The sequence below is a fragment of the Paramisgurnus dabryanus genome, chromosome 14, assembly GCF_030506205.2.
Source record: "Paramisgurnus dabryanus chromosome 14, PD_genome_1.1, whole genome shotgun sequence".
NCBI lineage: Eukaryota > Metazoa > Chordata > Actinopteri > Cypriniformes > Cobitidae > Paramisgurnus > Paramisgurnus dabryanus.
This window is the reverse complement of record NC_133350.1, coordinates 21,088,842-21,101,229: the sequence shown is the minus strand read 5'-3', so window position 1 is coordinate 21,101,229 and position 12,388 is coordinate 21,088,842. Positions and strand designations below refer to the sequence as shown.

The 12,388-nt window shown below is 39.9% G+C and overlaps 1 protein-coding gene across 1 annotated transcript in view; it reads left to right on the top strand.

The window, feature by feature from the left end:
* slc25a26 (solute carrier family 25 member 26) overlaps window positions 1-12,388 on the top strand; it is a 66,136-nt gene that overhangs the window by 40,593 nt on the left and 13,155 nt on the right. The window contains exons 6-7 of the mRNA XM_065241546.1: window positions 2,005-2,049; window positions 9,522-9,591. Coding sequence (XP_065097618.1) covers window positions 2,005-2,049; window positions 9,522-9,591 — 115 coding nt within the window. The remainder of the gene's footprint in view (window positions 1-2,004; window positions 2,050-9,521; window positions 9,592-12,388) is intronic.

Below are 12,388 nucleotides of genomic sequence, written 5' to 3'. Positions count from 1 at the left end.
ATCCATTACGACCTTATCAATATAAATCTGACCATCTGCGTTGTTCAGGCGCCACGTCTCTGCCAGAAGTGTAAGGCTGACGCATAAATCAGCTGTACCTCATTTCTGCCTGCGGATTCCTCAAAGCGTTCCTCTTCTCCTGAGCACTGAGACACTGAATTTATCATGTCGGTAATAAAAGACAGGTGGCTGATTTAGCTTTTGGAAAAAGCACACACTCCCCAGTGTCGGGTCACATTGCTCCAATCTGCTCTGTGTTTTATAATCAAGAGATAGCACGTTTTCACAATTGTCACCGGGCCCGTGGAGCATAACAGTGTTGTTTTGTTGTGCTCGTTGTCAACTTGAGCCAATCAATTACTTTTTAGATCCACTATTGTATTAGATTATACTCTATATTTACAACTAGTTGTTTCCAGAGAAGTATTTTGGGTGGGATTTTCAAACTGGCCTGGTGTTCAGATGTGGACTTGGGTGTGAAAAGGTTCTGTTTTGGGAAATGTATCATTTTTAGCATTCCTCACTAAGAAATTTATTACACTTCATCATGCACATCATCTCTTTCTGTTACATGAAAAATAACTTATTGACTTATTTGGTACACTATACAATAGAACTTTTCTGTACAATAGGTCAATTTCCATCTGGTAGGAAATTCCCATTAAAAATCCCATACTTTTACATTGACAGGACCTTCCATCTTTGTCTAGAAACCAGTCTATTAAACCCCATTCAAACAGCATGTTGATCCCAAAAAATTTCCATAAAATTACCAGTGTGCCTTACGTGTGAGCCCAAACACATCCTGTAATTGATTCTGGAATAACCCCCATAAAGGGGACATAAGTCCATTTCACACAGAGATTACGGAAAACGCGTCCAGGATTTTTCCGGGATCATTTGATTTTTGGGTCATTCACACTGCAAATGATTTTCTGGAATCTGTGCATTCACACACATACCATGTTTGATTAGGGTTCACGCTAAACTGTACAGGATTAGGCCAAGAATGACTGGATTTGAAAAGCCCTGTAATAAATACTTAGTGTTTTGTTTACTGTGATTTTTTGATGCATCAGACCTCTGCTGTCTCTCTCTCTCTCTCTCTCTCTCTCTCTCTCTCTTCTCTCTCTCCCTCTCCCACGCTCTCGCTTATTTGTTCCCTGGTGTATGACAGCCAAACACAGGATTTTAGTATTTTCTAAGCCCATTGTTGAAGAGTGACATTGATTTCCTCTCTTTTTGCCTGATTTGCAAAAAAGGAGGATTTCTGCCACCTATCTCTCTCTTTCCTCTGCATCCCTGACCACAGACTCTTCATTTATTTATCATCTCTCTCTCTCTCTCTCTCTCTCTCTCTCTCTCTCTCTCTCTCTCTCTCTCTCTCTCTCTCTCTCTCTCTCTCTCTCTCTCTCTCTCTCTCTCTCTCTCTCTCTCTCTCTCTCTCTCTCTCTCTCTCTCTCTCTCTCTCTCTCTCTCTCTCTCTCTCTCTCACACACACACACACACACACACACACACACACACACACACACACACACACACACACACACACACACACACACACACACACACACACACACACACACACTTACTCTCTCACTCAATATCGAAATAGTCTAACACTTAAGATAAATGCCCAATGCTTGTGGTTTAACATGTTGCCACAAGTCATCCATTTTCTTCTACAGAAGATAATAGCACTTAGAGGTTTAGTTATTCATTTTTTATAAATTGCCAAATGCCAACAAGTTTTAGTGTATTCAAGATGGAAAAGCTGGGTGAACTTTGTAATATGCCCAATAATTTGCACATTTATAATAATTTCCTGTAGCTTGAAAGATGCATTGCTTTACCATGGATGTGGGTTTGATTCCCAGACTACATTGATAAATTGAATGCATTGTATTTTGTTTAGCATTAATAATATCCTGAACAACATTAACATGTTATTACACTTGCATTTAATAAAACTTAATGAATTCATCTTTGTTTCAATTTCAGATCCCGTTCTCACTGGTGCAGTTTCCTCTCTGGGAGTACCTGAAGGTATTAATCCACTTTTATACTCTTTCATTCTTTTACATTCTCTAATTTGGCCCCATTACATCGCTATAATGAAGGAATAATGGCCTGTTAATGCTCTGACACTTTTACAACTCAAAGTAACACACTTTGACCTAAGATCTGTTAATAACTCTCTTTTTCGGTAATCTAAAAATGACGCACTGTTTTATTGGTCGCCTTAAACGCGATCATAATTTTTGGCGAGCGCTGGGTCTCGGCCAACTGTCTATTTTACCCTTCATTGTCTGGTCTGGGCCACATAAAAGTCATATTTCTAAATAACACAAGACCTGGTTTGTGGGCATTACATCATGTCTCCTGGGCAAGAGCAGAAAATTCCATTAGCGCTCTTGGCCTAGCGACCAAAGAGGAGAGGCGTCGGAAGACAATAGCACGTGCAGCTGTGGGCGAGCGTTAACCGCGATTCCCTGCCATAAAAAGGAGCGTCATTCATGGCCGCCCCTTTGTGACACGTTCAAAGACATTCTCCCACTCCTCTGTTTTTGTTTTTTCCACCCTGTCCGGCCATCTGTGCTGAGCCGTTGGAATGTGAGAGTCTTTGCTAAACTGTCCTTCTTTGAAAAGCAAGAAAGCCTCCGTGAGACAATGCCAGCGCTCTTTCATACAGCTGCTTTGCCTTATTCACCGTTTCCCAGAATTCCCTTCTAATGGGCATTCAGTTTTTAAACGACCATGGAAACAGGTTTTGTCCAGTGTCTCTCTAACCATCGTTGGCTGTGTCTTCCCTTATTTCACACAGCAAGCTTCAGCTTCAGTTGTGTGTCTGTATGGATGTGTGTGTTTTCTGCTTGTCACTTTAAGAGATCTTCCAGCAGCTGAATGGTCCTGCAAGTGTTGCATTAATACGGTGTAAAGAGCTGATAGCAGCGTAAATGCAGGATTAAGTGCCATATGCTTTATTTCTAACCGTAAGGGCTCTTGTGTGGTCTCTCTTTATACTTGAAATGATATTTTAAAGGTGCAGTGTGAAAATTTGAGAAGGATCTCTTGACAGAAATGCAATATAATATACATAACTATATTATCAGTTGTGTATGAAGACCTTACTTAATGAACTGTATTGTTTTTATTACTTTAGTATGAGCCGTTTTTATCTACATACACCGCGGGTCACCTTACATGGAATTTGCTGCCATGTTTCTACAGGAGCCCTAAATGGACAAATTGCTCTACAGAGCACGTTTTGTCACTATGTTGTCTCATACGACGACATGTTTGTCCTTTATTGGCTACCGTAGCTTCACTATTTGCAAAAGGGAGGGGTGTGTGGTGAATTTAGCCATTGCTTGTAATTTGCAATCTCACCACAGGCGCTTCTGAATTATGTAGATACACTACAATCATGACTAGGGATGCACTGAATATTCGGTTTTCGGAAAGACTTTTATCACCGAAACAATACGGCCGAAATGTTGTGATGACGCAAACAGAAACCGCGACCTGCACGTGCTTGTCTGAAGCAACATGTATGCGGCGTGGATGTATTTAACCGCAAAAAGGCACTAAAGTACGCACAGAGGCACATGCGGTTGTGTCCGGTCCAGACGTGATCATCACAGTGAGTACGCCCTTCAAAGATCAGAACTCTTGATGTGTAAACTTTAGAGAGAGTCGCGCAAATGTGTCTCATACTGTATAGTCCATTAACATACATGTGCCGAATAAAGCAATGAAAAACAACAAACGTTTTTATGCTGCGCTTTTTGGGATTCGCCTTTGTTCACTGTGTGCGCGCGCGTTTAAGTGCCCTCAATAGTGCACACACGAGTGAGACGCAAACAACCGAACGTAAAATCTTTCTGTTATTGACAGGGCACATATAAACAAAATTATCTCCAAAGTATTCTTTTTCTAATAAAAACATTTGTTTATGTCTTAAGTGTATGTATAGATTACAGTCATAAACCAGTCTCTGCTTATTTAAAGAGACAGTAACCTCAATTCACCTACTTAAGTCTAACAAAGAGACAAATAGCTCTAAAAATAATAATATATTTAATTTATACAATAAAGACAGTGTTATGACTCATTTAATTCGATTTCTGTTCCTAATGCTAATGTTAGACCTTATTAATGTGCAGCTTTGTTCTTTTTTATAAATGTTTGTAATTTCTTTATTTGTTATTAGATTTTCCCCACCCCTTTTTTGCTGATCTGACAAATAATCCGATCCGTGCCTCAAAAACTGTAATGTGATCTGAACCGTGAGTTTTGTGATCTGTCACACACCCCTAGTAAAGTTAGTACACAGTGATAGCCATAAATGCATTTGTACTAATAATTGGCATAATAATTTATTTCGGTGTTTCGGTTTTTCGGCCTTGGTTTCCTCATTTTCGGTTTTCGGTTTCGGCCAAGAATTTTCATTTCGGTGCATCCCTAATCATGACCATTAATGGAAACCATTTTTGAATCTGCAATGTTAGTTTGATGTTTTTTTTTTACAAAGGATACCTTTATAATAATGTGAAATTTCATTAAATTTGACCTAGAAATCATAGTGATATTTTCAATATAGGAGCCTTAAATGTACACTTACAGAAAACAGCCTGTTTAATTTTAATGTGCAGAGAGAGAGAGTGGAAAATGTAAGTGTGAAACTAAGTTATGACTGTTTTGGGTGCAAGTAACCTCGACTAACATTTAAAGTCTACTTTTGGGAAACAGTAATATGCAGAAATGTATTATTCTGCCTATTGCGTTGTGTGTGGGCTTGTGTTTTTGGTTTTGAGCACGATGTCTGCTGTATTTGTTAAAGCGGGCCACACACAACCCACATAATAACCCAATTCTATGATCCCTGCAAGCGTTTAATGTCAGGAAAACCGAACCCTTAACATCACCAAACCGCTTCTCAAGTCATTCACACCAAAAACAACTTAAGCCTCGGCATCTGAGCGGCAGGCCGAACTAAACCATCTGTTCTCTTAAGCGTATCCCACAATTCCCAAAGTTTATCTACCAACAATCCCCTAAACTCAGTGCTGCTCTGTTACAAACCACGAGCAGCTGTGTCATTACATCACCCAGACATTTTTTCCCACCGTGCCCACTCGGCCTGACGTTTGTGTGTCAGCGGATCAAACTTATTCCCATGATTAAGTGCAAGTGTGCCTTGAGTGAATTGTACGTTTGGTCTAAGTAACTAAGGCCGGAAGTCTTATTTTATTCCTGATTTATTTTCCAAACTATTTCAACATTACTTGCATCTTCTTTTCAGGTTGCTTCATGACCTCATGATCAAATAAACTACCTGCAACTTCAGCCTATTGTTTAACCTCTCATGCTAAACCTATGCTTGGGATTTTCAGTGGCTTTCAATAGCTGCCAGGGTTATATTATTAAACCCACTGTTCCTGTCACACAAGACTGCCAATAGCTTAGCTACATGATTCTCACAGTCCTTTATTAAAAGCATATAACACAGCCTGGCTACTGATATTGGCTGTCAGTTTATCTAGCTCTTCCATCTTTCCACTTGAATGAAATCCACCTGCTCAGGTCTATAAATGCCTCTATCTCTACAAGCTTCTGACAGTCAGACCTTAACATGCCATACATAAAGAATCATACATTTCAATACCATATCTGCTAAAATAAAAAACAAGGAATTTCGCTAGTGTATACCTTTCTGTTAAATGCATGTATGACATCAAAGTACTGAAAGAGCACTGAGAATCACTCTCATGCCATGTAACTTCGATGCCATATAGTTGGCCAATCCAATCAGTTGGTGCGGTGCAGCGCAGCATTAAGTCGATCACACAAATTGGCGTCAGTCTACATGTAGTCTCAGCCTCAGACGTCACGCCCACATAAACGTCTAATGTTTTTCGTATACTTTTCTGGAAACCCTGTGGGAATGTCGAAGTTGTCTTTGATTGGTTGAAATAAACCGGATTTCCAGGAGACGCGAGTGTCGCGATTTGTTTCGGTTCCTGGAAAACAAAGCTCTGATGTTCCATTGAGGAAGAGAATAAGTCGTGTTTACATGGATAATAATGAGCAGTTATCATGATCAGCTAAACATTGAATTCTTAAATGGGACAGAGAACGAAAAACCATTTTTACCTTGTCTTTGTTGAATAATGGTAGTCTACCCGGATTCACAAACATACAAAAACTGCTAGACATGCTAAACATCTCAGTCTCATAGAAATTCCTCTTTTAGAAATGTCAGCCCGAAAACGTCCCAATCTGAAAAAGTGATGCTTATGACATCACAGGCATCTCAAAACATGACGCTAGATGAAACAAACTGTGATTGGTTGTTTGACATGTTGGTCAAACAGCTTGTGGGCGGGCTTTGTCCAGAAAAAGCAGCGAAAAACACCAGACAGTTTTGAAGGTCTGGCTAAGTGAGTGTCTAAATGAAACACGACTACCATCAACAGGTTTAGTATTTTCTGTGCCAGAAAGTTAATCATTTTTCTACAGAATGCCGGAAGTGCTTGCGGTATTCTTCTCCCCTGCCACATCTGTATAAGAAATTACAATGCTATGTCATGGTAATTCGTGTATACATATGAAGAATTGGAAAGAATTGAGGTGGTAATTCATATGAACTCATTCCCCACAAGTCTTTTTTTTTTTAAAGTTGCCTGCCAGCATTTTTTGTGTTTTTCACAAAAGTTTCACAAAATGCCTTCCAGAAAAATGTTCTTCTATAAATATATAAACATACAAATAAATCAAATGAAAGGTAAGACCCTTTGCTTTAAAACAAACAAACAAACAAACAAAACCGAAAAAGTTTCATCCTATCTTAAATTGTTTTCATTTTATCAACTCCCAACTTATCAGGGAAGCGTCAATGCAGGGAAACGTTTTCTCTTAATTGATGAGATAACTCGTCATTAGCAGGAAAAGAGTTAAGGGGGTTGCACACCGGAAGAGAAGCGCCGTGTTGCGTCTAGGACAACTCGAGGGGGTATCGTACACCGGAAGTGCACATTAAATAGCGCGAGCTTAGTCATATAGGGGCTGTTTACACCTGGTATTAAGATGTGTTTTCATCGATCGGATCACAAGTGGACGAGAGAGACACATTACTTTTACACCTGGTATTTAAATCCGTCTCTTTTGTCCACTTTCGACCGCTTCTGTCCTGAATACTGTGAAGGGACGGTCCGTGAGACGGTGGGCGAGTCTCTCTGCTGTCATTCAAACGCGAGCGGGAGTAATTATGAGTTTATATGGACGCAAACTAATATTATGTCGGAGTCCGCTGCTTATTTAGCAAGTATACATGCTGCACAGTGTTTTTTACGTTTATATGTTGGAGCTTTCTCTGAATTTTCAGCGCAATTGATGAAATAGGATCGCGCAACTTTCACGCTTTCAAAACGAAACTACGGAGATTAGACGCTTTAGTTTTATCAATGAAAGGCTAAAAATCGCGCTGTTCACTGTATGTTCACGCCAGAAGTCAAAAAAAGACGTAAAACTTGTGTTTAATACCTCATGGGCGGAGAGAAGGCGGTCGCGTGTGGCTGTTCGAACGCATTCAACCACAAATGCGTTCCGCAACTCCAAAGCGATCCGATCGAAAGTGGTTTCGACTACCTCTGGTGGTTGAAAGTGGTCGAAAGTGGACGCGTTCAAAACGTTTTGAACACCGTTTACACCTGGCATTAACGTTGTCCACTTGTGATCCAATCAACGAAAACGCATGTTAATGCCAAGTGTAAACAGCCTCATAGCATCTACTTTAAAATGCAAAATATACGTTAGCAGCCAATGTTAATCGCTAACAATTTGGGATAAATATGATGTTATTTGATGTTAAATTATGTGAGTGGGTCTCTGTGGCATGACAGGGATTTCAGCAGTGTCCAGAGTCACAGCGGACAGCACCGACAGACGTCGCCAGTGTGCGTACATGTGTAATTTACACATGCAAATACTGCACATATTTTTCATTCTCGCTCCTATCCGCAAGGAGTTAATTATCCGCCCACATTCCTGCCTGTAAATTTTGGGAACGTCACAATCCACCCGTTTTAGCCACTTTTATGACCCGTTGCAGGACACTGTATTAGGATACTGACCAAATTTGAGCCTTTTACCTTTATTCAGAAAGGACAGTGAAGAGTGACTGGAGCCTTTTTTAGCACCGATTTTTGCAAAAAAGTGATATTTGTGAAAATAAGGCATTTCAATTACTGCCTTCATTGCCATTAAAGTGAAATGACTGAACCTAAACATAAGAGTCTAAAAAAATGCTCATTTACAAGAAAACACGTCAGACGCATTTAGAGTGTTTTGCATCTGAGCTGTTTAAATGTGGCACCTGTGTTTGTGTAAGATGTACTTCTTGTCGGGTACATCCTGGCAAGCGGCACTCCAGTCCGCCACTTTGTTTTGTGGTGACCTTGCTTCCAGTTCTCACCGAGTGTGACGGAGATAAATGGATGATCTCCAACACAAAGTTCTTTGATGTAAAAACAAAGACTCTCCCTTAATCTGACAGTTAATGAAACACACATGATGTACTGGCTAAGAGAGTTTATGTGTGTGTTCTCGTGTACAAAGTTGGAAAGGATCATTGGTAATTATTTCATGCTGTTCTTCGATTGTTTTCCTTTCTTAGCCATCAGATGCTCCTGGTCTGTTGGCCTTAGGGGAACTCCGGCAATTATATGCAGCCTGACTGCAAAATAACACCAACCGCCAGCACAATACAAAACAACAAACACATGCAATCGGTGCCTGTACACACTGAAAACCTGTCCTCTGTACCCTTTGAACAGACAAACACACATTTTTCCTTCATTTACTGCATGCCTTCCCGCCCACCTCTTTTTCTCTACCTGTACTCAAACAATAATTAGCCTAAAATTAGCACAAATTATGCAATTAAGTGAGATCCTGTCAAACCTGTCACACCTGAGGCTATAGATCACAACTCTGGCTGCGTACAGCCGTCTCAGACAGTATTTAGAGGTCTTATAGGTGCGCTCCAGACACAATGATTGTTACATAAGGTATTGACATGATTCATATTGGCGAAACGGTAAGGCGCTATTGCTTGTATGCTTCGCAAACCCAGAATTCATGCATTGGTCCTGTGCAGTTTTGAAGTGCTCCATCTGTGACTCTAATAATAAAGCTCAATATAATTTTCACTTTGTTTCTTGGAAAACCCTGAACCAGCATGTAACTAAATGTTTTTTTCCAGAAACCGATAGTGTTTGCATGTGTGCACAATAGAAATATCTAGGACAGCGTTTTGCTGAGCTGTGAAGTTTTCCATTTCTTTCCTTCAGATTTCACCACCATTCCTTGTGTGGAAAATTAGACTATGACATCACACTGGAAATGTGAATGTTAAGATGGCCGTTCTGCTTATTTCCCATAAGCGCAAACCCAAGGGCTTTAAATTGTGCCTGATGAATGCAATAATCCCCATTTCTGTCCTTCTCTCTCTGTAGGCCGTGTGGTGGAGGAGTCAGGGGGGAAAGCTGGACTCTTGGCAAGCAGCAGTTTGCGGAGCTGTTGCAGGTGTGTGGGATTAGCCTTAGAGCAGAGGTCTGGGAAAGCAAGAGGAGAAAGAGATAGTTGGGATTGAGTCCAGTGCCAGGAATATCCTAACTTCACCCAGTCACATTCCTTTATATCTCCGCAAGGGTCAAGATGCTCACATCGGGTTTTTCCCCAGCTGGTGCGCACCAAGTGCTACAGAAAACAACCCGGAAAGTCAGTAAAGTGTCCCATCATCTCCCATTGACCTCGTATTGCCCCCTGCATCAGACTCTCTGTAACTTCCCTAGCTGTTGTCAGCAGTCACTGAGTTTACAGAGTCCAAACTAGATCCAGTCTAACCGTGTCCAGGCTTATCCTGTGGGACAAAAAAATCTGGCCCAGGGGCCCGTGCAGCTGTCTAACTCCCCAGTCATATGGCGGATACTGGAAAACATCTCGGGTCAAAATCGTAATTCACCGTAGTTCTTACCAGATATTGGAACCGGGGACTGGGACACTTCACCCGGGGGGAAAGAACATGGCCGACTGCCACGACACCTGGAGAGCAGCCTTGGGATCGATTTGTGTGTGCGCACATGTGCTGCTCTGCCACAGATGTATTGATTTAGGTGGACTGCAGTTGTTGGCGTCATTGTGAAACATTACACAAACAAATGTGAATTGTGATATGTTTTAGTGACGCTGTTTGTTACAGCTGCACTCTTGAGAATGTTTAAAACGGTTTCTTTGACATCCTTCCTCTATACTATCGAGTCCTACTGGTTTGGGATTCGGAGTAAGTTGTGTAGGATGCATTTTGACATGCTTACCACTGTAAATAATATTGTTTAAATGGTGATTCACATATTGCGTCTTTTGCGCGCTCAAGTTCGTTATTTCAAATGTAGGCGCACTTTATGCTAATTGGAAGCGACACGAACGCTGCCTCGTCTTTTCCAGGCACGTCCGCAATGCATCGAGTTAAAAACATTTCAACTTTTCAGAATGCCGCAAGCGTACCACAGGTCATGTGACAAGAACCTACGCGCCTAGCGTTTTAGGCGCAACATGAAATCGGCCCATAAGTTCACACAACCTGCATGTACAGTAATTCACTTACATTGGAAGTTTTTGGATGAAATTATTAAAATGATATAAAAAATAGCCACAAGACTTCATCAAAGCTGCAATCCTTAACATTCCCTCTATGTCCCCATCTCTGTTTGAACCATAAAATTACATAGCTATCTTTAAAGGCTGAAATATGGTCCATTTTAAAGCGAACGTGAGGGTTCGCGTACAGTGCACGTGATGCAAAGGGTATGGGCACCGTCGGATTTAAAATATATCCACGTACATTGTACGCATAGGTTGCACATGCCCGTACAGACGATTGTAGACTGTAGCCCAAGAAATGCATTGCATTTTGTCGCAATGCACATGCGGCGAACGTCTGCGTACACGTACGAGTCAGAAAACTATGCTTTGCAAGGCTATTCATTCGACTGTGCGGGTACGTTTGCATAAACACAAAAAAATGTAATAATAAAATATATTCAAAAACATCTGAAAGCTCTACTTAAAATCGTTATTATAAGCCTACAGTTGTAAGCGGACTAAGATTTTGAACACTGGTTGTTTATGTTCTTGCTCAAAAATTTTTTTTTTTTTTTACGAAGAAAAAACTTACAAATTACATCTTTAAAGGAATATTCCATTTTCTTAAAAGAAAAATCCAGATAATTTACTCACCACCATGTGATCCAAAACGTTGATGTCTTTCTTTGTTCAGTCGAGAAGAAATTATGTTTTTTGAGGAAAACATTGCAGGATTTTTCTCATTTTAATGGACTTTAATAGAGCCCAACATTTAATACTTAACTCAACACGTAACAGTTTTTTTTCAACGGAGTTTCAAAGGACTCTAATAGGGATGGGCATAATTAATCGACGATCGATAATTGATTGTTAAGAATTTCGTCGATAACGTTAATTTGTTATCAATTAATTGAATGCATTTTTTTTATCTAACTCCTGTTTCACAAATACTCCGTATGCAGTGCGTTTGCGTACGTGTGCGGCGAATCCGTCAAGCACCCTGCAATGCTTTATTTATCTCCACATATATCATAAATAAAAATAAGCAGAGTAACTTTGCAAGTCTACCCTTCCACATTATATATTTCCTACTATGTATGTATATGATTTCCAAATAATAAACGAGAGTATTCAACGACAAAAAAGCGTCTCATATGGAAATAAATCCTCACAATATTATTATTTCTCAAAACTTTATGACAAAAGTAAGCAACTGTATTCATACAGTTATTCAAAGAAGCACACATTATTCCGCATATATTTAAATATTATACAAAAGTATTCATATAACGGCACGTCTCATATGGCAAATAAATATCCTCACATTAACATAACAGCATAATGAAATGAATAAACAGACAATGAAACAGGATTGAAATATAAATTGTATTATTATTACCGGAAAAAAGCAATATTGCTAAAATAACCTCTGAGGTAAATGCGTCAAAAACGCTGTTACCCGCACAATAAGTCTAAATGAGCAATAAAAGTGAAACAAACATTATTAGGCCATGTCTCAAAACTTTATATGACAAAATATATTTAAAAGAAATGTATACTTACAGTTATTCAAAGATGCACACATTATTCCATATTACTCCCGTTTATGAGCACGTTTGTCTCTGGCCTCGCTCTGTTATGTAATAGATTGACAGGTGCGCATCTCCGTCTTTCAAACATATATAATTTTGTAATTACTACCTTAGGCAAATTAGCCATGATTTTATCATTGTGAAAA